Raw genomic sequence first — 25486 nt, 5'->3', positions numbered from 1 at the left:
AGACATATGTCAGATGGCAGTGAAGGAAAACAAAACAAAAGTATTTAAGTGTGGAGGATGTTTGAAGATCATAATTATTGAAACACTTTAACCGACTCTGTAACTCGTTACCCAAGGTAAAAAGTTAAACGCAAACAACTTTATTGATAAATGTATTGTTTCTACTTTAAAAAATACTAATGGGCCTTGAAATTAAAGAAGTTTTAAAAATTTTCTTGAATTTTTTTTTTAGTAAAATGAGAATAATTTATTCGCATTCGAAAAAATTGTTTCCGCGTATTTTTTAGGGTCAAATATTTCAAGTTAATGTATTCAAAAAGCAGGAATTGCTATTTTAAGAACGAAACATTTTCTTATTTAACAACATGGCGGCTTTAACTTTGTTGTTTTGGAGATTAAGATGGAGTAGTTCGAGTAGTCGCATACTGGACTAATAAAGTCGCAGTTCGGCCTTAACAGGTAGTATACTAGTCGCAAGATTGCCTAATTTAGTCATTCTAGAGTCTAGCTTGTGCCGCCCTCTATAATCTAAATAAACGAGGAAGTGTCGGTAATATATGTCGATGTATATTTAAATTTAGTTTTATATGTACCTTTCTTATGTCCCATTTTAATTAAGTTTTTTTTTTATAAAAACAAAAACAGCACTGAACTGTCTGACTGAACAGAACAATGAATTGAAAATTTAAGATTTAAGGTTATGGTTCAATACAGTTGCAAAAAGGTAGTGACTCTACGTCCTACCAACGTAAGAATAAGGAAATCTAAACAACGTTGGAATTAGTAAAACAGACGACGTTTGCATAACGTTGGAATAGGTCCTGAAACTGACGTCGGAAAACTCTATATTATCCAACGTTGTAACTACGTTGTCCAAATCACCTAAAGATCACATAAGCAAAAAAGGTTACAAGACAACGTTTATTCGACGTCGCAGAAGCTTCTACTTTGCTGTAGTACTAGTCCAACGTCGGCACAACGTTATAAAAACGTTTAAATTTATTTTAATACCCAAGGTAGGGATCTAACTATTTTTTGTAACTAATCCAACGTTGTGTTTAGTAAACATGTGGTCGCAAGTCGTGAAAATGCTACTTGGGGAGCTAGAGGGTATTTTTGAAAATTGTGCAATTTGGGACACCCTCTATATCTCTGGTAATGTTAAGGGTATCGAGAAGGTAAAAATTATTGTAGAACTTTTTTACGTAAAATACAGTAGCGTAGTCTGTTATTCTTTGAAAATAATATTTTTAAAGATATGAACTAAAGTTAACTTAAATGGAACACCCTGTGTAATTATAAATTATATGATCTGACTTGACATAAGCTTCTCAAAAATAGATATAAATTTACTGCAATATTTAAAAGTTTTCATTAAAATAATAATTTTTGTGCCATTGTTGATAATAAAAGAAACTAAAGAATTATCAAAAGTCTACTGCTATTTGTCCCTTGTTTTATTTTAGGAGCCACTAATAAATTTTTTATACAGGGTATCCCAGAAATAAGTGCAAGTATTTAACTGGTAGTATAGTTTAACCCCAAAAACATGCCTATGAGGTTTTTTTCGAGAAAAAAAAATTGAAAATTCGAAATTTTTGGAATTTTTTAGTTTTTAGTTAAAACTAAAGAAAACATAATTTCTTGATAATATGGCAACATAGGTATTAGATTAAATTTACAAGAAAGAAAATCCAGAAAAGATCCAGTGGTTCTCAAAATTTTAGAAAAAAATATATTTTTTTTAATTTTCAAAGTATAATAACTCTTGGATATTAAACAGTTTTGACGTTTACTGGAACTTATGTAGAAGCTTAACTTATGTAGAATCATCCATTACAAGCAGTTTATTTTTATTTAATAAAAAAATGAGAGTACAACAATTGTTACTGCTACGACTCTGTCGCATTCAATCGCAAGATACCCCGGATGCCTCGAGGAATAGCCGGCGTGCCACAGATCGAAATAAAACGAAGAAGACCCGCGAAAATGGCACTTCCTCCAACAATCCCCTCCAGGGATAAGTCGAAAAATAGCCATGAGCGAGAGGAAGCTTTCTTTGCAGAAAGTCATGTCTTTTGTTGAAAGCTTCGACGAAAGTGGGGTGGTCAACATGGTAAGTCAGTTTTCCAATTAAGTACCATTACTTGTAATATGTAGTTTGAGTCAGTTTGTTAATTTGTTTTAATCACTTTTTATTTTTGCTTCTTCCAAACATTGTTAATATTGTACAGGGTGTTCAATTTTCGTGTGTTTTATGGGGTTTCTCTTTATGATGAAACTAGAGATGCTACAGAGAGATTTTTCCTAGCTTCCTTTGGTTTCTGAAATACAGGGCGGATTTGAAAATGTTACTTGTAAACACTGCTGGGATTAATCAAACGGAGACTAATTGCCAACAGTAGTTTACCAATAAACAAATATGCCTAACGGACAAAAAAAATGCTTAACGTTTCGGGATGTATGTCTCTTCCCGTCGTCGGAAGCAAAAAACTACATTTCTACTAACATGTTTTCTAGGTTACTGTGACGCCGACTTATTTTTCATTCACACAATCGCACATTTGAGCTATTATTTTGAGAGTTATCTCTAATTTGCTTTTTTTCTAATACAGTTTATTAATATCCTAATTTTCCATAGTTTTTATCATAACTTAGATACCACTTTTTACTAAATACCCTAATTATTTTTTTTACAGGATGATCTAGATCGAGAGCAGTTGTTGAGTAAGTAAAATTGCAATTATTTAGTCTATTAAAATAACAGTTTTTTTTTAATTTTTGAAGAAAATTTGTTGTTATAAAATATTGGTTATTACAATACATTGATATACCGGGTGCGTCTCAAAAGTGGTTCACCCCCTGTAACTTTTTTATTTTTTCATATCTCAATTTTTTCAAACGGAACGAGAGTGGCTCATTAGCATATTTGGAAAAAGCATTTTTTTGCGAATAATTTGCTACCACACACTTGGTATTTCGAGTCAAATTTTCGTTACGAACCGCAAGTTATAATTTTAAATAAACCATATGGGAAAATGTCAAAAGTTGACATATGATATATCATTCTATTCAGAATGTCACTTTCTATCGAATAAAGCAAAAAAATACCAGGAGTGTCATTTAAAAATCAAAAGTTGTAGTCATTTCCGGTGAAATAGGAAGTGACCAAAAACAATTGAATACGCCAATCAATCCTAATTTATGGCATATACTAACATACCAAATCTCGTTTTTTTATCTAAAAAAAATAAAAAAGTTATAGGGGTGAGCCACTTTTGAGACGCACCCGGTATAAGTCTAGAGTAACAGTAAATGATCTAACTAATAAGATTCATGTACCGTAAGATCGAAAAAGAAACGGTGTCAAAGGCGGCTATGTTTTATGAAAAAAAAATTCTCGAATTTTAAACTAAACTATCTAAAAATTATATTTAATCAATATAAAAATAAATAAAAACCTCGCCATTGACCTCGCCAAGATTGTCATCGATTGGCATTCCCCAGCCGTCTTTGACGCCGTTTTTTTTCGATCGTATGGTGTGTTATTAATCTAGAGAAGACTACTAAGTCTCACTCTTAATTTCTCTTTCTTATTTGTTACTGAAATTATGTTGAGGATATTCATGTAGCATTTCTGTTGTTTTATTTCATTAGTAAATGCAATATTTTTGTAATTTCTGATATTACTAAAAAATAACTTCATTTCAATGACTTATAGTAAGGCATTCTAAAAATGTATACATTTTTATTGGTTTGTTTTGTAAAAATGAAATAACGCAGTAAATTTCTGTTTTTTTTTGTTAGTGTTAAAATCAACATTTGATGCTTTCGATGTGGAGAAGAAAGGGTTCATCAGTACGGAAATGATTGGAACCATCTTGGATATGTTGGGTACACAACTCATAGGAAACGAACTAGAGGTACTATATTTTAAAAAAAGTATTCTAATCACTTTATCTTAGAAACTTTGTAAATTCTGTAAATTTCAAAATAACTATAGCTCTTAAAATTACTAAATTCGCATGATTGGATGCCAGCAAACTTTTAATTTGGGTTTACTCTAATATATTATACTTTCCTCTAGAGTGTGATTTGTGAGATAGATGAAGACGGCAACGGAGAAGTTAATTTTGAGGAATTTGCCAATTTGGCAGCCAGGTTTTTGGTTGAAGATGATGAAGATACCGACGCTATTCAAACAGAACTGAAAGGAGCTTTCAGGCTCTATGACAGGGAAGGTAATAAAATGACTCTATTTACATAAAAAAATATTGAGTATTAAAAAAAACACTATGTATATTGGTATATTGGAGTGGCACCATCCTTTTCTCTATGTCGCAATATTGGTCGGAATATTAGGACACCCTGTATAAGTTTAATCTATACTAATATATAAAATCCTTAAGTGACTGACTCACTGATTAATCACGATCCTGCTCAAACCACTCAACGTAAAAAGCTCAATTTTGGTATACAGGTTGATTCTGGGGTGTAGAGGTTTGATAAGAAGGGATTTTTCAAAATTCCAGTTCCAAGGGGGTGAAACAACCCCTCAAATATTACAATATTTTTTATTTAAAAAACGGTCAAGTTTCCGACATATATTTTATTTTATTTTGTTTTTGGTTTGATTTGGTTTGGTTTGGAGAAATCTGGTCATTGATTAATCACGAATCTTGACGTAAAAAACGATTTTTGGAAAACGGATTGACTTCAGGGTGTAGAGGTTCGATAAGGAGGGGTTTCTCAAATCTAAAATTTCAAGAGGCTGAAAACGCCCCTCAAATATTACAATATTTGTTATTTAAAAAACGGTTAGTCTTTCGGGAAAACGCTTGGAAACACATAATTTATTTTGTTTTTTTACATATTTTGAAATTTTTTAAAAAATCGTACAGGGTGTTCCAAAAAGTTGGGTAATTGATTAACCACGATTCTGCTTAAACTGCTTGACGAAAAAAGCTCATTTTTGGCAAACGGATTTTTCGAAAGTCTAATTCCAACGAGATAAAACTACCCCTCAAATGTTATCAAGTTATATAATAATATCGCCATATTGTTTTTTCCTATGCTGACATAAATGTGAAAAAAAAATTTCCAGTTTGTATGTTAATGGAAATTCTTGCTTTGCTTTATCATCACCATTACAAATGATTAATTCGACGCGAACGAAGTCGCAGGTACACGCTTGTTTTAATATAATGTAATAAAAGTTAATATGACTCATTCTATTGGCGAGTTTACTCAAAACCATCGAAAAACATAATGAAATTGCCCGAAAAATTTTCAGTTACGCTTTGGCATTCGTTCAACAACACTGTATATATCTTTCTGGATTTTTTACATCAATACCATAAATTTAATCGTCGAATTTCAGCGTGTTTTTGTTGATAACTATACAACTTAAAGCAGATTAATCACACAACGGTATGGCGTTTATTATTTTTAATTGGTATTAAAGAGGAACTCTATTCTTAGAAGCTCTGTATAGCTGATTCCCATTCGTGTGGGATAATTTTAGATTTAACTCGTTCATCGAGATGGAGTGCTTTGTTTTGATTATTTCATTAATTATTTGTATTATTATGTGGCTTATTTTGATCTATAACTTTTCTTGCCTTTTCCATAACAAAGTTACAGGGGGTGTCAAAAGTGCCCTGAGTTGATTCGAAGAAAAAAATATATAGTATATTTAACAAAACTTTGGTTGCACGTCATCAATGACAACATGCGTCGTCTTATGGAGTTGGTGGTCGTATTATGATGTGCAACCAAAGTTTTGTTAAATATACTATAGCTCTATTCTTCTTCTTCTTTTTTTATGATGGCTCTGCTACAAGGCAACCGCCAGCTCAATTTGAGAGTGATCAAGATGTTGACTGGCTCTAAACCATATTAAGGCCACTAATTCTTATCTGAGTAAAATGTATAATGGGTAAATTTTAATATAACTAACTTCTATGAAGGTAACCTGTGACCTGTGACTGTAAAATGTTATTATTATTATTTATTAAATATATAAATGACGTGCTGAAAGGAAGATTATATCACAAACAAAGGCACATAGGGTAGAGGTCACACAAACAGACTGCATTCGGAAACTGAAACAAAAAGAAAATAAAAAACAGAAAGTTGAGCATTATAATTTAATTAGAATTATTTCGATAAGATGGGATTTTTCGAAATTCCAGTTCCAAGAGGGTGAAACCACCCCTCAAATATTACAATATTTTTTATTTAAAAAACGGTCAAATTTCCGAAAAAAACGCTTACACACGTATATTTTATTTTGTTTTTTTACATATTTTAGGATTTCTTAAAAATGTATACAGGGTGTTTCGAAAAATCTAGCCATTGATTAATCACGATCCTGCTTAAAGCGCTTGACGCAAAAAGCTGATTTTTGGAAAACAGATTGACTTTAGGGTATAGAGGTTCGATAAGAAAGGATTTTTCGAAACTCGAATTCTAAGGGGGTGAAACTATCCCTCAAATATTAAAATATTTTTTATTTAAAAACCGGTGAGTTTTTCGGAAAAACTCTTAAACAAGTATATTTTATTTTGTTGTTTTACATATTTTAAGATTTTTTATAAATTTATACAGGGTATTTCATAAAATATGACAATTAAAGCTGATTTTTGGTAAACGGATTGACTGTGGGGTGTAGAGGTTCGATAAGGAGGGGTTTCTCGAATCTCAAATTCGAAGAGGGTGAAAACGCCCCTCAAATATTACAATATTTGTTATTTAAAAAACGGTTAATCTTTCGGGAAAACGCTTGGACAAGCATAATTTATTTGTTTTTTTTGCATATTTTGAAATTTTTTAAAAAATCCTATAGGGTGTTCCAAAAGTTGAGTAATTTCTTAACCACGATTCTGCTTAAACTGCTTGACGTAAAAAGCTTATTTTTGGCAAACGGATTTTTCGAAAGTCAAATTCCAACGAGATGAAACTACCCCTCAAATATTACCAAGTTATATAATAATATCGCCATATTGTTTTTCTCATGCTGACATAAATATGAGAAAATTTTATACAGTTTGTATGTTAATGGAAATTCTTGCTTTGCTTTTTCATCACCATTACAAATGATTAATTCGCTAGTTAAGTTACACGCTAGTTAAGCATAAAAAAACTGGTTTATTAAAATGTTACTTTTTGAAAGACTTATATAAAAATAGAAACATATTGAACTGTACTATTGTTAATAATATTACTTATATATTTTTGTGTCAGGTAATGGTTTCATAACAATTGAAGTCCTCAGAGAAATTCTAAGGGAACTTGATGAAAATTTAAGTGAAACTGATCTGGATAATATGATTGAAGAGATTGATACTGATGGATCTGGAACCGTTGATTGGGAAGGTAAAATTCTTTAAGTACAGGAAATATAAATATTTTATTAATTTTTTGATAATTTCAGAATTTAAAGCTGTCATGATTGGTTAAATCAATATAATACAGAGGACTCATTTTTCTCCAATATTTAACTTTATATTATATATTATGATAATATTAGTCGCTTCTTAATGTGATAATAAATGATTTTTTATAAACAAATGATTATACTTTGAAAACTTAGGTAATATACTCTATCCCATTTTGTAATTTTTACGTATATGCAACAAGACCAGAAAAGACAAATAAAATAAAAACAAAATAAAATCTGTGACAAGTAGTTTTATTTTTATTTGTAAATAAAAATATACTTGCTAAATGCTTATAATCTTTATTTTATTGTGAAAATATATTTTTTAGTTTCTTGAAATTCATATCATCATCATCATTTTCAGCTTTTTCAACCGTTAACACTTAGTTATTTTTACTATAGAAATAAAACGGCCGAGTTTGTAGGAAAACATTTAAATTTAATATTAAAAAATTCACAGATTTTGCAACATGCACAACCATCATAGGCGTATTGAAAATACCAGACACAAAAGTCGGCGGTGGTCGGCAATCATCTGTTTTTTACATTTTATATTAACCTGTGACGTCATTTGGAAGAGCTCAATAGAAATATGAAAGAACTAAAAACCTTGTTTGGAAAGCAATTTGACATTCGTGACGTCAGCATTCTGGTCTAACGTATCGCTAATTGCCATTCGCAAATACTGGGGTCGGCATTACTGGTCTTGGGTGCCGATTTTCGTGTGTACCGAAACGTAAAATAAGATGTACTGAATAAAGACACAAGGCAAAGTATTTTCCCAAGCGCATGGATCTAGCGTCGATTAAAAGTGATTATATTACAAATATTTCGTATTTTGGCTCTCTCCGACTTAGTAGATTAGCGATTCACTCCTATACATGTAAACGCCGACCTAAGGTTTTGTTTGCCAGTAGGGTATATTCGAGATACGTATAGTGAACAAGTGAACCGTTCACAACGTTAAATAATTTTGATATTTGATTTTTATCGTGATGGCTTTTTATAAAAGTGAACAATTTATTAAAAAAAAATATTAATGATGGAGATGGACGTGTGCGGATTCATGAATGGTCACGATCACGGTCACTACACTATAGAAATGTGAGGTATGTATATACATAGAATTAATGGCATTAATTTGCAATAGCACCTGGAACCCACAGTTTCATTATGGAGCCAGATTAAACCAATCAGAATGAGTATTATGTTACCGTAAAAGCCCGAATATTGGTTAAACGTAGGGTTACCCACGTAGGAGCCCGAAATATGCAAAAAATGTCAGTTTAGGTTAAGTATAGATTAGGCCTATATTTTTTTATTAATGCAAAACCAACTAAAACCTAATTCTAATCTAACCTAAACTCACTCCCCCTTTTGCATATTTTGGGCTATTACCTAGGTATTTCTAGGTTTAACCAATATTCGAACTTACGGTTAAATTCGCCGTACAAAAAATAAGTAATAGTTACTGTAGATAAAAATAAATTAAAATATAGTTCCACGATAATTTAGTTTGCAACTTCTTTTCATCATACCTAATAAAAAACCGTCACAACCACAAATATACATAGGTGCCCATAATATGAGTAGCGGTATTGACGGTTTTTTGTTATGATGAAAATGTTGTGTGATATGAAAAAGCAATAAAATATATTATCGATTGCAGGAACTATACCTAGTTTACCTTCAGTATGTCCAATTAATATAGAACATTATACCTATGCATGATATCTATGCATGAAAATTTGCTACCATTATATTTTGATAGTTGAGTTTTTGAAATTATTATTTTATAATTATTATTTCTTAAACAAAACAGACCCACAATAATTCAAATCTTTATGATCCAAGACTTCCAAGAATTATAAAGTAATCTCACGTCAATTTTTCACAGTTTTTTTTAATTATTGCATGCTTTAAATGTTTGCAAAGTTAACAAAAATATTTCTTTGAATACCTTGCAATTGATATATTTGCTATTTAATATTATCAGTTCCCCCATTAAGCCTATTTAATATTATCAGCTCTGCATCATATCCGAAATTCAGATTGTGTGTGACACAACGAAGAGTCAACGTGCAACGTGAACGACAAGAAAAATGGCAAGTAAAAAAACTTGTAAAGTCTTAATTACTAATTACACAGTCCTTCCCTTGAGTTCTCCTGCCTAAAATCTATATTGCCTTTCCTAAGATTTTAAATATAAATGATTGAAACTCAAGTTTACCACAATTTAAACTTAAGATAATTATTTAATTATTAAATCCATAATTATACTAAAATATAACACTTACGAAGTTTCTAAATATTAACTATTTCTACTTAATCCAGTAGCGTAGCGTAGGCCCCGCAGCACCCGCAATGGGGCCTCGTGATTTTGTTTACTAAATACATATATATGTGAACAGCGTCCCCTACAATTTCCAAAAATATTGTGTTGATTTATTTTTTAATGTTTTATTTTTTATGTTCTTTTATTATTATTTTTTCTAGTTCTAGTTATTATTTTTTCTAGTCTATAAGTTTTTTTTTGTTTTTATATTTTAAATGACTTGATATACGTACATAAAGCTATATTATGTTTTTAGTGTGTTTTTTTTATTTTAATATAAGGGCACCAAAAAAATTTTGCGGGGGGGCCTCACATTTGAAGTTACGCTACTGACTTAATCATTTAATAATTCTGATAAAAACACTCTTGATTATTTATTTTGAAAATCATACGGGCTATAATCATTAATATGACTATATTAACAATACTTAAATCAAAATTTATTTGAAGGAATGCCATAACCATCATTACAATAAATTGTAAAACAATAAGTATGTAATAATAACTCGGAATAATTATTAAAAACTGCTCATCGCGTTATAGATGTCGGCGTCTTGTCTCTATTATTGTATTACCCGTTTAGCTATAGTTTGATTTCAGATAATGCAGATTTTAATGTGCCATTTATGTTTTTTATTGGAATTATTATTTTTAGCATATTTTGTATACTCTATGAAGTGATTTTAAGAAGTGCTCCTGTTCATTTTTCATTTTTCAATTATTAAAGTGCCTATTTAGATACATTTAAAATTAATTAATTAATTGGTGTATAGTATTTGTATTATGGGTTTGTTTATTTTTTATGAAATGTATTTTTTTCCTATTAAAATAAACATAGCTTACTAAATCACTAGCCAGCCATTTTTAAATACAGGGTGTTAATTAAGTATCTGGCCAAACTTCAGGAGATGATTTTTTGAGTGTTTTTAAGGTAAAAAGTTCATATAAACATGTGTCCGGAAATGTATAATTTTAAAGATGTCAATGTGTTTTCTAATAGGCCTTTTTTATTAATATCTCAAAGATCCGTTGGCCGATTTTGTTGAAATTTCGCCGTGTTGTGAACTTTGATAAGTTAGCACTAATTAAATGATAATTATTTACAACAATATTCAAACGATAAAAACTTATCCCGATAAAAAATATTTGGCACCGCCTTGGATTCATTTGTTTTTACGCCTGTTGGCGGTGGAAACCATGCAAGCTTTTTCTTTGTCCTAAGTTGTTAATTAAAAAAATAATAATCATATAAAAAAAAATATAGGTCCTAATAGCCTAAATTTTATCCTTGTTTATAATAATATACAAGGATTTTATCAAAATGTATCAGCAGATCCGATGAGACCCGAGTTATTATATGTTTTGGAACTTAATGATTTAATTAATATTCCCTTTAATGCATCGATTGTACGCATTATCCTACGCGCCAAGAAAAATATTGCATTAGTCTAAATTTATTATTTATGTTATTCCGCTCTTTCACGTATAATTTGCCCTCTCTTGATTCTCTACGGAAAGAGTTAGATTAAAAGCCCAACCCAACTGTACCTAACAACCCATGACGCATATTCTTTTTATAATAATAATGGCTTTTCCCAGACTAAACATCCATATCCATAAAATAGTTGGCCCACACACACTAATAAGACCTCATTTCGGCCCTCGAACGGCCTTGCGATCGACTTACGTGTTGACAAGTTGATTAGGCAGGTTATTGAACTCATATTGCCTCTAGCATGTCGTTTTTTCAAAGATGGGTCCCATATAAACGCGGCCAGAAGTATTTTCAATACTAAAAAATAAAGAACAACAAAAAAATATTATGTGATCGAAGTTACTACTAAAAATAGAAAAGAGATGGAAAAATACAAGAAAATTGTCCGGTGTCTGCTTTTATTGAGAAATATAATAATTACATAATCAATTGAACCTTTCATTACTAGATCTTACACATTAAAATAATTTTAAAGAAGGATAATAAAACAGAAATTAAGAATATTTGACAAAAGGACTTAAAGAACCACAACTATTAGCAGACACCAGACTTAAAAACTACAGGGGGTCACATCGTGAACTTTACCGAGTCTCGCGAACCCGAGGGAGAACCGTCTCTTTTAGAAACTCAAACCGAACAAAATTTTCTGCCTAGAAACAGCCCCGAGGTTCCAACATTACAGGGTTGAAGGGTGGTGCATTCGGTACTTAGCCCATAAGGTCATCCCTGAAGGTACTGTTCTTTGTTTGATTGGTCAGCTTGACACCGCCCGTCAAACCAAGTTGGTTCAACCTCCCGTTGTTAGATGGCAGTACTATTATTTTTTTTACATATTTAATCCTCATTTGGCACTATTTACATCTAGCTACGAGCTTTTCTAAAGTTCCCAGATCCTTTACAAACATCCGGCGATAGTTAAACATGTTATCAAGGGTGGTTATTGGTTTTACAACGTCCCAACGTTTTTATCTAAGGTCTATCTTTACAATTTTTCTGTTTACTTCTTAGTTCTAAAGTTTATTTGCTTTGTCCTTCTATAAGCTTGGGAATTTAAAAATATTCACGTTTGAAAGATGTTTGTTTTATTACTTCCTGTTAAAAAGACCCTCTCCCGAAACTAACTACCGAAAACATCGACTTGAATGTAAAGGAAATAATCTGTTACAGCATAGGTCATGACTGGTAGTACACATTGGTATAATGTCTTCTTCTTTAGATAAAGTATCGTTTTAAATATGAATATTGTAGCATTTTTTATTTCCTTTAATAAAATTGAATTTAAAATTCTATTTTTATTTAAATTTCTTAGTATTGGCGCCATCTATTTGCTAGATGCCAAAGATACCAAACTCCATTTGTTACAGGTCACTTGTTTCGATATTTAATTTTTATTAGCGCATCTATTCGCTAGATGTCAAACTTCATTTCTTACAGTTTACTTGTCTTGTTTATTAGCGCCATCTATTCGCTATATGCCAAACTTCTTTAATTGCATTTCACTTGTCTGGTGAAAAGGGTTTTTTTGTTTTCGTTTCTGAAACGGAGAAGAAGGTCTTTTTTTTCTGGGAATTTGGATCTGAAGAAGACGCGTTTCGGCGTCCGACAAATTTTCCAGTGAAAAGCACTCTGAATCCACTTTTCGATTTCGATTGCATGGGTATCCGATTTGGAGATTTGAAAACCTTGTAAAGTATGCAATTCAGAGTATAGATCGTATTTGTTTGGTTTCTTCTTGGAATGATCACCTTATTTCCGTTTTTTACTTCGTTTATTTGAGTATTTAATTACTGGTTTGGATCGGCATATGGTTTGAATATATTTATGTAAAGCTGATTTTCAGACCAGTAAAAGCACCACATGATACTAAGTAACTACCACATGGTACTCAGTAACTACCACCTGGTACTCAGTAATTACCACATGACTTTAAGACAGTGTTCCTGACATTACAATCGTTCTTTTGGCTGATATCGAAGACTTCTCCTGCCATAGTCATCTGCATCCACTTGTGTTAGTCTGGAGAATACCTACTTACCTGTTTACATCATAAGAAACTATATACAGATAAGTCTTAAGTTTGATACACAAGGTACGCTTTTATTTTATAATTATTGAGACATCAGATTTAATAACCTGGTAAATTATCACTATTTATCCCACATATTGTAGTCAAAATTATTTTTTATTTAACGTTATAAGTTATAATTTGATTCGTACAGTACACTCTTAGCTATGATATTTTATATGAAAATTATTAACACGTATTCATTTTAAAGGTTTTTGTACACGACATGTTTCGAAACATCATCGTATTGAGACATACATAAATTTCACCTGTTTTTATATTAAGTAGCTTACTTAGTTCAAAGAATACAGTTACTAAATTTGAATCTATTTAAAATAACTTGCGGTTTTATTGGGATCATTGTGACTAATTGATGATTCTTGTGTTCGTTTTCAATAAATGTTTAATGTAGGATAGTTATTTCTGACTTTTATTCCTGATAAACATAATAGACCCTTAATGTTGTTGATTACTTTATTTTAGCTATGTTGTGATATCGTATTTTTTTCTTTTTGGTTTCTTACTTTACCACTCTCATAAACAAAGTAAGTGGCGCCCTTTTCACTGTCTTTGACCATACCTATTTGAATTCTTAACATCAATATTAAAATCTCTGCAGCCTATATATTATCATTTTTTATTTTAATATTTAACAACATTAGAAAGTCACTGTGAGTCAGAAGCCTTACCTACGAACCCAGCTTTCCTCTAACCCTGAGAAACGGATTCTTTTTTCATTCTATTTGGGTAACGACAGAATAGTCGTCACAATATGTAAGTAAGTTTAACGTATATAAGAAAGTTTAACTTGATAAAAGCATAAAAAAATAAATAAAATAAAACAAATTATCTAAGTATTATAGTTTAAAATCTATTTATAAATGACAATTAAACATGTGCGATTACAACGCTTGCACCAATGCATTACAGTTAAATGTAAAGGTGTTGATTGATTTATGAAACTTTTTTTATATATAAAACCTCTTCACATATTTATTTGTTTAGTTCTATTTTGTTGCTGTAATTTTTGGTCAGGTTTTGTTTCTAAGTCTATTGAAAAAATGGCTGAAGAGGTTAGGATTACTATTGTATTTGAATTTTAATTTGTTGTTTTGCTAATTTTTATTTTGTTGCAGCCAAAGAAATCTAAAGCTCCTGTAAGTACAAAAAATAAATTAATTTAATTATAAAAAGAAAGCTCAGTTTTTTTTTGTTAAATAATTTTTTAGTGGAAATTAAAAAGGAAAGTAACTTTTTTTTTAAAAAGTAAAAATAACTAAATGATTAAAACTAAAAATTAACTTTTTTCATAAAAGACTTCTGGGGCCACTAATGGAGAAGTTTTTTTTGAAAAAACAGCGATTTAATACTACTAATTACGAGAAATATATATATTTAGTCACCATTTTTGTAGAGTAACTGACCAAAAACAATTATAATGTAACTTTTCAATTACAGCAACATTAGAAAAATAAAAATTATTTCATAGATGGTGTTGATTATAATACTACTCCTCCCATTACTCGCTGACGAGTATTTGACACGCACCGGAAGATGGTTACGCAAGGCGTTTTCTTTCATGACCTTTTCTGTGATTGAAAAGCCCGATACGTGATGTTATCTCTCTTCCGCACTCCGGACATTCAAAAATCTCATTGCTTTGTTGCCTCTTTACTTTTTGCTTGTCGCTGTTAAAAACTGAAACAGAGGCTAAAAAGTCAAACAATTTAGCTGCAAATTGCTTAAAAAACTATCAAAATCGACCCACTAGAACAAAATATATTCAAATTTAGAATACATGAAAATTTTAGTCAGTGTTTTATTTTTAGATTTGATTGAATCTTTATTTTATTCTGTAGAAGGCTTAAAGAAAAAATATAAAAAATCAAACTTAATAAAAATAATTCGAGAGATGTCCTGATATTGCGGCAGCTTTATTGGCTTGTTTCCTTACTTCTTCTTCCAGGAATCCTGAGCTTGTAATTTTGCATCCGAGGTAATCGAATTACATTATCTGATCAATAGTTTTTTTTATTACCAATTTGCACCGTAGAGGCTCCTTTGTGATGGTCATGCATTTGGTGTTATTTGTGGAAATTTGCATGTTAAGTTTTTCTGCCTGTCTGTTAAAAGCTTGTAGCATTCTTTGGAGGTCGTCCTCTGACTCTGCAATAAGTACTGCGTCATCGGCATAGCATAATATGTTCACTTTATGCATTCCCATTCGATATCCTAATCCAGTATTCTTGACGGTTTTTATTACTTGATCCATGATTGTGTTGAATAACAGAGGGCTGAGACTGTCGCCTTGGCGAATACCAGTAGTTCGAAGATGCTGCTTTAAGGTAAAGTTTGTTCTTATTTGGATTGTTGTGTTTGTGTTTAAGTCCTTGATAAGTTATGTGAGTTCTTTCGAGACATTACTGCTTTCCAAGATGGTGATGGTGTCTTTTAGTTGGACTCTATCAAAGGCCTTTGTTAAATCTATAAAACATAGATAGGCTGGAGAGTTATATTCTAAGAATTTTTCAACTAGTTGCCTGAGTATGAATAGTGCATCGGTAGTTGATCGGTTTCTTCGGAATCCTTGTTGTTCCTCGCTTATTGGCACTATTGAGGAGATTTTTATGCAGTAAATTTTCTTTCAAGAAAAGTTTTTAAACATTACTTTTAAAAAACTTCCAAGAAATGATCATTGAACATTTTTATTGTTCAATTATTTTTGTATAATATTTTTTGGTTTAATATAACAATACTTTACAATGTTTAAAGACAATTTTTGTTATTAATTTTCATGACAGTTGACCAAGAAAATAAAAAAATATGTCAAAATAACTTTTTCTCATTTTCTTTAAATAAATAAAAAAAATGTTCAAAATCAATAATAATCGATTAAATTATACGATTGAATATCGTATGATCGAAAAAAAACGGCGTCAAGTTGGCTTAAAAATAACGATCGATGACATTCCCCATATAATTTTACATAAAAAATAACAGCGATCTTCATTTCATAGCCATCGCTGGCGCCGGTTCTTTTCGATCATATTGTATTATTAATACAAATTTATAAACTATTTCTCCTAAAGACAAATACAATTAAGAAACGTATAAGATTATAGCAATATCAATAACAAACAGTACGCTATATAAATAGTAAAATATGTTTGTCAATCATTGTACTTTAAACAATTCATACAGTCGATTTCCACCTTGGCAAGGTGTTAAAATTATCTTTAAAGCCAAATGGACGCTATTTATAAATAAATATGTAGACACGTATGCAGATCTAACCTCTGTATGACGATATTGATTAATCCTTTTATATATACTTGTATAACGTAAACAAACATTCAGTTACCTTTATCTATCGATTTGTTAAGTTATTAATTTTCTAAAGAAGTTTTCTTGACAAAATGGTGAGTAAATATTTCAACAACAAAAAATAAAAATATTAATATGAGAGAAGTATTTGCTGTAGATATTTTTTCTCTTAAAATATTAAAAATTTAAATATAATAAATACGGTGTATTTTATTAAAAAAAAAATTCTGAAATATATGGTGCTAAATAGGATTTTTTTAAATAATTTTTGGAGGTTAATATTTAATTAAAAAAATTGAATTTATTGAATTTAAACAAATAAATATTTAGAAAAATTTAATTAAATATTTGAAAAATTTCGAATAAATTTATTCTCCATTACCAAAATGATATTAATATTTTTAATATCAAAACCAAACATAATTTCTCTTAATTATTTTACTTTGAAAAATAAATTTTTTTTTGCTTAAATTTTGGGAACCACTGGATTTTTTTCTTTATTTTTGGTTCCTCTAAAATATAATTTATACCTACCTATGTTGCCATATTATCAAGATAGTATGTTTTCAACTGAAAATTAAAAACATTTCCAAAAAAATCGAAAAATTTTCATTTTTTTTCACGAAAAAATAAACCCAAAGACATGTGCACTTATTTAAGATTCACCCTGTATAGACCGAAATACAAATATTTTATTTTCAAATTGCAAATCTATAATAATATTTCTTTGTTCTTTTAGGCTGACAAAGTTGTAAGTATAAAATAACAAATTAAAATATGATTTTTCCTATTAATATACCAACTATTTAGGAAGTCGTCCTGGATTATGAGGCACTAAAACACTTAGACATAGCAAAAGATCAACTCAAAAGTAAGTAAAGTCTGTTCATTTAATTTTGCAAAGAAAAGCAATATACTACATATTTTAGCAAAAAATACAAATATTTTATTATCTTAGTATCCATTAAAAAAATATGAAAATTCAAAAGGTCACTAATAATAGTTATTTTTTTAAACAATATATCGACCGAAAAGATTAATTCACGACCGATGAAATCGCAAGTGAATTAATTTCGGAAGACGATAATGCAATTTTATCGTCGTAAAACAATATTTTTTCCATAGCGAGTTACGTTTTAAAAAATATTCAGAAATTATTATTTCAAGGAATTTATTACGAGTAAAACAATATTGTGCTGTGTTGGCGTTGGTTTCTATATAATTTGATAAAAACATAATAAATACAATATACAAAAAGCTGAGGCGACAAACGCCATATCCTCGCTGTTAAAGTATCATTTAATGTAGCTTTGCGGTTAAAGTACTATTTTATCTACTATTTTTGATAGATAGAAGGCAATTTTAACATTTGCTATGGAAAAAAATATAATAAGACGTATTATATGTATAGCAAAATTTTTTTAATAATATTTGTTTCATAGTGTTGAAACAAATCTTCGACTCTTTTGATGTTGACAAGAAGGGTGAAATTAACGTTGACATGATTGGACAAATTCTAGATATGTTAGGGCATCAACAAACACCTGAAGAGCTCAGTGTAAGAGAAAAAAAAACTTTTCCTGTAAATCTTTTTACAAATTTTTATTTATGTTTCAGAAAATTATTAAAGAAATTGATGAAGACGGCAATGGAGTGATGAGTTTTGAAGAGTTTGCTCATCTGGCAGCTAGATTCTTAGTTGAAGAGGAAGAAGATGTTGAAGCTATTCTTAGGGAGTTGAAAGACGCGTTCAGGTTGTACGATAAAGAAGGTAACTTATAAAAAAACTAAATAAAAATACAGGTTGGCTAATAGTAGTAGATTTTGGGAGGATAGATTATTACTAATTTTCCTGTATTTTCTCTAGGTTTAGGTTACATATCAGTGGATTTGCTAAGAGACATATTGAAAGAATTAGACGATAAGCTTACTCCTGCTGATTTGAATGAAATGATCAAGGAAATTGACACTGACAACTCAGGAACTGTAGATTGGGAAGGTAAACAGATTCTACATCTATTGATCATTGTATATTAACTTTAATTAATTATTTTATTATTTAGTTATTTTCATTAATTTTTTTAATTATTTTGTTGTTGTTTGTGTGAAATATACTATTTGATGCTTGTTCCAATTTATGAAATAGCTTCTTGTTTGTTTCAGAATTCAAAGCTATGATGATTGGTTAGAATCTAAACTAATGGAGTTATGAAGACTATGACAAAGAAATAAAAATATCTATTTTTGTAATAATATACATTATTTTTAAATTTTCCGATAGTACATATAATAATAGTTCCTATATTTTTGGTACTTATTATCAAGAAGAACTTATATTAATCAGAAATAAATGTTCTTGAATATACAAAGTCTTGTATCATTTTTATTATCAAAAATATTAGAAAAAAGTACTTCAAATTTGTGATATCTATGGAAAAAATATTACTACACACATATACAGAGAAGCCCAGGCTACTAGTAACATAGCAAGTTGCCGGACGAATTCACGTTTACCCAATTTGCGTTCGTACTCGAAATTCACTGCCGGCTAGTCGGCTAGTCAGGCAGTACGCAGTTGCAGTTGTGCTTGGACGGGTCGGTCGTGACAGACTAGGAATACGACGCGAGGAGTGCCGAGTATTTATTATTTTCATTTTAAGTGTTTACCTTTACTTAAGGTAACATTCAAAATAAAAATACTTAAATCTTTATTATTTGAGTGTGTTTACAAGCCAAAACTAAAAATAAATAAATTCTCTAAACCCAAAAAAAACTAAAATATTACTCTAAATAAAAAAAAGTTATAACAAGTGTTGAAAAAGACCACCATCTTGTGCTAGACAGAAGCCTAGGCGGTCGTAAAATCCCCGTCTGACATTGGCTAATAGTTTGGAAAGGCTCTTGTATTTTTACTGGAAGCTCATTCAGATTATTAGCTCTATTATGACCATACACTTTGGGTTTTACATAACCCCATAAAAAGAAATTATTTGGGAGAAAGATCTGGTGATCTAGCGGGCCACAAAATAGTTCTATATCCACTAATTAAACGGTTAAACACTTGCTTTAACTCTTGTTCTTCATTAATCAACAACAATTGGCTTCTTGTGTTTTTGTGGGGACACGCACCCATGTGTTTCAAAATTATTAATAACTCTTGATATAGTAGGTAAAGATAGAATTGGCCTGTTTACAAAAGTTTATGGAAAAATTGTTTGTATATCCCGATAAGACCTATTTTGGAAATACCATTTTACAATTTGAATTTTCTCACGAACTTCGTAAACATCCATTATTTTACTTAAAAAATAAATTTTACACGAGAACTGTCGCGAGAATCTATGTATTCCTTTTGGCTATTAAAACACGAATAAATACAAATTATGAAACATTCTTATCACATATCTACCTATTTTTATTTTATCGCATTTTTTCGCCTGCTTTTTATCCGGCGCACTTATGGGGTATTTTACCTCAAAATCTGGCCAATAATATTTTTATTTTTTTTTGCATTCTTCCGCCTTTTAAAACGTGAGAAAATAAAAAAAATTGCTTCAAATTTTAATACATACCTAGTAGTAGTGGGAACTATCGAATGAATACTATCGAAACATTCGATAGTTGCAATTCATTCGAATAATTCGATAGCTAGTAAAAAAACATTCGTTGAAAACTATTCGAATAAAAATTATCGAATAGATGCGTCATCTGCCTTGAAATATTGTATTCTAGTAATTCGGCAGCAAAAACCATTCATTTATAAAATTCATTCATTTAGAAAATTCATTTATTCGTCAGGATCGATTATAATCAAATATTAACTGGATTTTAGTTGTCGCCCGGCGACGTAGGTTTCTTTCCGAAAAACCCGGTCGGTGGCAATGCTATGAAAGAAGCCGGCATCTTTGATTTTTTGTGGAGTCAGATAAAGATAAGGACACATTATTTTTTTTTCTTGAGGTGCTAGTATTTACACAGAAAATACATTATGAAGGGCGCTGTTGCCATATATTGGTATTAGTCTCTGTATTAATTGATATTAGCAAAGAATATTATTGTTTGGCTTTAGTTAGTTAGGGATAGTATGTCTATATATTTTATATTTTTTTATTAATATTCTGTTGTTACACTGCAATAATACTTGTTATTTTGGATACAGGAAAATTATTTTTAATGTGTTTAAGCAAAGACTGGTTTAATAAATAATAATAACAGTAATAATTTGTTATACCTATTAACAACAAAATTTGAAATCATTTAATATAAACATTTTTTTTAAGTAGTAGCAAAATATAAACAACAAATTTGATGTCAAAATTATTTATATTAGATCCTATTTAAAAATAATATAGTCTCTCAATTTTTTGTGGCAACGTTGGTTTATTAAATAATAATAATTACAGAACTAATTTGTTATATTAACAACAAATTTTAAAATCATGAAATATAAACATTTATTAATTTTCTAAGCGTGCAGTGTAATGCAAGGAAAATATAAATAAAAATTAGAAATCAAAATTATTTATATTCGGTACTTTATATTACTATTTAATAATAATAATATTTACTTTTACTGGTATTTACTTACTAAAAAATAAATGAAATATTTCTTCGCAAAAAACTACATGTAAGAGAATTAGCATAAACAAAATACAAACATCGTTAACTTTTTTTTAAATTGGCACGTGTAAAACTTTTAATTTAATTTTCTCACCCCATAGTCTGAGTTCGATAACCATTTACTTAACCACATTAATTAATATAATTATTAAGTTCAACTAATTCATATTATTAAAACATCTAAAATACAAATATGTATTTTTAAAATTAATTGTAAGTTCATCTCATCTCTCTTAAAAATTGCTACTTCTCAAAATTTCCCATTAAAAAATAGACCATATACCATATAAAATTAAATAATTGAAAGATCGGGCTACGGAAAATCACACAAACTTTCGGAAAAATTTTGACCACCTGCACACGCACACAATCGTCAATTAAAAAAACTACTATTTTAGTATTTTAAATATTTTAATAAACGCAAAAATAGCACAGTATTTATAAGGCGAAGTTATAAAAATTTGGAAGAACTAATAATGCACTGACGCACACAAAAATCAAACGAATACTAAATTTCATTTATCAAAAACATTCGATAGTCGTGGCTCAACGATAACCATTTAGCCGCACGGCGAGGTTGTCACATATGCTTTAGTATACAAATGAATGAATGATTTTATTCGAATAAAACCATTCGATAGTTGAAATCATTCATTCAGTAACCATTCGATAGTCTAATTCAATCGATAGTTCCCATCGCTAATACCTAGCGTTTTTTTATTGACAAGATTAAGTCGAGACTCCCTCGAGTATTGACAATAACATGTCAATACTCGAGGGAGTGATTCCTCAGGTCATTTTATGGAGAAATGTTCCCATAAACATAGGTCCAGAAATGCATTATTTCTAAGATACAGGGTGTTGAAAGTGAAAAACACTACATTTTTATTCGATTAAAAAAAATTGTAACTGCCAAACTCGCAAAAATTAGCAAAATATTTCTTATCATGGTCTTCTAAAGGAATACTTAAGCTACAAAACTAGCCAGATTTATATACTTGATAAGGTTCGATTACATACTGAAAGTTTACATAAACATTCTGTTATAAACGAAATAATATGTCTATTATTGAACTAGCAGATTAATATTCTCCTAACTACAAAATAACAGTTATACTAAAGAGTAATACTCCATATTATACTCCAAACTAATATAAGATCAATAAAAGATCGCGATTAGTAAGAAAAACTAAGATAATTATTGTTAAGTAAATTTTGTAAAAGCACAGCGATACACAGCTCGTCTATTCGAAGAACAATTTGTGATTGGCGCGGATTGTAACACGGGGGGACATTGACCCCTACCACCCACCCTCGAATACATTCATGTTTATACAAATAATTCCTAGTATCGGTTGGTTGATATCTTGAATTTATATTTTTGAATATTGGCCAACTTTTTGGGTTAAATACCCCTTAGTGCGGCGGACGGGTATACGCTAATTTAAAAAAAAAAAAGGTTTCTCGGTATCATTTCACCATATAACCATCTACTTAGATATATGTTTCGATTTTTTATCAATAATGACATAAATTGACATTTCAAACATCTAAATATTAGATTGAAACATGAAATTCGTGGCGATTTTGTACCACAAGAGACATTTTTACGTAAAAATCAGGAAAATATATATTTTTTCACTCAGTAGTTTTATACAGGTACGAACGAAAAGTTATTACTCTTCAAAACAGTTAAAACACATATAGGTGGTGCCTCCTACAAATAAGAGACATATTGACATCAAAATCAAATTTCACATGTCAAAAAACTCCTAGACACCAATTTTCATCCAAATATTGACGTTACTTCAGAAACTACCCAAATAGCATCTATCTGACTTCGAACTAAATCTGACCTGAAGCGACGTCAGACTTTGTGCAAATTTAGGTCGGGTGCTGGTGATACGACCGGTGACGTCGCTTTCCTATTAAAAGCGACATCGTTGGACCCGAGTCGGTAAATCCAACGATCTGTCGACGTACAAAATAACAACGTACCATTTTTATTAATTTCCCAAGTCGTTCCCACGTTGGCTCGCACGGCGTACATATACTTGAACTAACCCGACGTCTACCCGTTGTCCGAATAGGATACGTCCCACTGATAATCCCTAAAGTAACGTCCAATTATATTTTGTTGTATTTTATGTTCATATTTATAACCTAATTTACGTATCTCTGTTTACGTCCGTAAATACAACCCATTAAGTAGCATTTGCGGCCTAATGAACATCATGAACATAACCTAATAAAAAGTTTTTGTAAACAAACTTAATTTTTTTATTATGCCTAAAAAAACACTAAAAGGGCATTTAGACATTCATCTACATTTTACAGAAAGCTAATAAATAAAATAATAATAGTAGTAGTGATGTCTTGCCTCCACCCACGAATGCTTTTTATCCGGAAGAGATGCTGCATTACACTGGTGCATCTTAATTTCATTTTTTAGCTTAGGAAACCAGCAGACCCCATCCTCCTCCCACATGTGAGGTACTGGTTCCAATTCTTTTAAATTTTGTATATATACTATCTTAAAAAAGTGTATTGCCCATTTTTTTAAGTGGAGAAAACAAAAAACTAAAATATAGTTGCACAAATCCACAAATCACTGATACGCAAAGTGAGGTTACGTGGCGTACGTTGGAATTATATACGTCATAATACGATTGCCGGTCGTCCGGTTTGATGACTTCGGTCGTGTGAGACGACTAATGTTGGAGACCCGGTCGGGATTGGTATATTGGTAGTTCATATTAAGTCGGATACAGGAATCCGCCATTCTTAACAAGTATCCGATTGTCAGCCATTTTAAAATCGTTTTTTGTTTTTAAAATTTATATTCACATTCCGATTTCTAGTAGAATAATATTGATAAGGTTGAGTTTGGGGGGAACCACAGTACAGTTTTATGATTAAACCAGCTAGAAAATAAAAAAAAAATATTTTGCGAGTTACTTTTTTATAGATATTTTTATTTCATAAATCTACCTACTTTTGAAGGCGCTCGTTGTTTTCCGGAGTATTTTAATCAGGTATATCAAAAAAGTGACTTCCGTTGACAAAACTGATGTCTGGATTAATGATTCAGAATTAATATAATATGAAATTAGGTAGGCACTTATAGTTCTATTCGAGGAGTGATTATGAATCCATTTGTAATTAGGTAGTTTGGTTAGGTTTTTATGTATTCTTGGTAGCGAATATGAAACCAAACGTAACGTAAGTGCTCAGCGACAAATTTTAAATGACTAAAATCCAACGTAATATGTCGTTGGTAATTGGTAGAATTACATTCCCTATTAGGTCAGATACCGACGTCGAGGCGACCCGAATCTGTATTCCCCATTTAGGTGCAAATAAGGGTCGTCAGGCGGTCGAACCGACGTTGGTACCCGACGTCGTGTTTATTGGACGCGACGTATACCCGACGTTAGATAACGTCCAAATGCTACTTGGGTATTTGGGAAAAAATCGAAATAAAAATGTAATTTCTACACCCTGTATCTCCGAAACTAAGCATTTGAGGACATACATTTACACGAACTTTTTTACTTATTTTTATCTGCAGAATATGCTTCCGTAATACAGTTCGAACCACCTTATATAAAAAACAAATAATTAAAAGAGCACTAGAAAAAGGATTTCAAATAAATAAAACATTACTTAGTGTCAGCACAAGTATTTTTATTTCTTTATTCAAGATATTGACATCCACATAGATATAATAATACATTTTTTTCTCATAAATTTTCTCGGAAACATCAATAATAATAGTGATTCAAATAGAGATATAATATGTTATATACGACAATTATTACACAAACAGCCACTTTATTTCCTTAAATAGAGAATATATTTATGTAGATACTATACGGAAATAGATATATAAGAGATACGGTGATTAAATATTCACTTTGAAAATACCTTCAAGATAGAATGAGTAAAAAACGTTGGACAGGGGGACGCCCATGGCGGTCGCAGTGGCGTGCCGCCAACGACCTGACACTAGAAATTTAGAAAAATATTTGGTTATTTTTTCTTTTTTTTTTAGCTGGCTACACGCCACGGCGACATCGGACAGCTCCCTCTGTCGGATATGTCTCGAAATGGTCCGGCTGACGTCATTTTTATCTTTTTTTTTCTTTATATATACTATAAATATGTATGACCGCCTAAATCGCCAATAATTACCAATAGTTGCAC

At 30.5% G+C, this 25486-nt stretch overlaps 2 protein-coding genes across 3 annotated transcripts; both read left to right on the top strand.

Moving 5' to 3' along the window:
- The first annotated feature begins 1983 nt into the window (after window positions 1–1983).
- On the top strand, window positions 1984–7572 carry LOC115886691 (troponin C, isoallergen Bla g 6.0201-like). Its single transcript, XM_030905952.1, has 6 exons — window positions 1984–2116; window positions 2700–2727; window positions 3808–3923; window positions 4088–4241; window positions 7246–7377; window positions 7436–7572. Exons 1-6 carry the CDS (start codon window positions 2039–2041, stop codon window positions 7459–7461), a joined length of 534 nt encoding a protein of 177 aa, XP_030761812.1. The 5' UTR covers window positions 1984–2038; the 3' UTR covers window positions 7462–7572.
- A 6761-nt stretch (window positions 7573–14333) lies between these two features.
- Window positions 14334–19011, top strand: LOC115886588 (troponin C, isoallergen Bla g 6.0101-like). Of its 2 annotated transcripts, XM_030905820.1 has the most exons (8): window positions 14334–14409; window positions 14473–14493; window positions 17400–17411; window positions 17471–17531; window positions 18103–18218; window positions 18278–18431; window positions 18528–18659; window positions 18824–19011. In XM_030905820.1, exons 1-8 carry the CDS (start codon window positions 14398–14400, stop codon window positions 18847–18849), a joined length of 534 nt encoding a protein of 177 aa, XP_030761680.1. In that variant the 5' UTR covers window positions 14334–14397; the 3' UTR covers window positions 18850–19011. The 2 variants fall into 2 exon arrangements, with proteins under 2 accessions (XP_030761680.1, XP_030761681.1); XM_030905821.1 differs by lacking the exons at window positions 14334–14409; window positions 14473–14493 and adding an exon at window positions 16658–16755 and having other exon boundaries at window positions 18824–19010.
- Window positions 19012–25486: the final 6475 nt, after the last annotated feature.

The sequence above is a fragment of the Sitophilus oryzae genome, unplaced genomic scaffold (assembly GCF_002938485.1).
Source record: "Sitophilus oryzae breed Bouriz unplaced genomic scaffold, Soryzae_2.0 scaffold_494_pilon_pilon, whole genome shotgun sequence".
Classification (NCBI taxonomy): domain Eukaryota; kingdom Metazoa; phylum Arthropoda; class Insecta; order Coleoptera; family Curculionidae; genus Sitophilus; species Sitophilus oryzae.
Note: the sequence above shows the minus strand (reverse complement) of the source record. Positions and strands in the feature narration are given on the sequence as shown.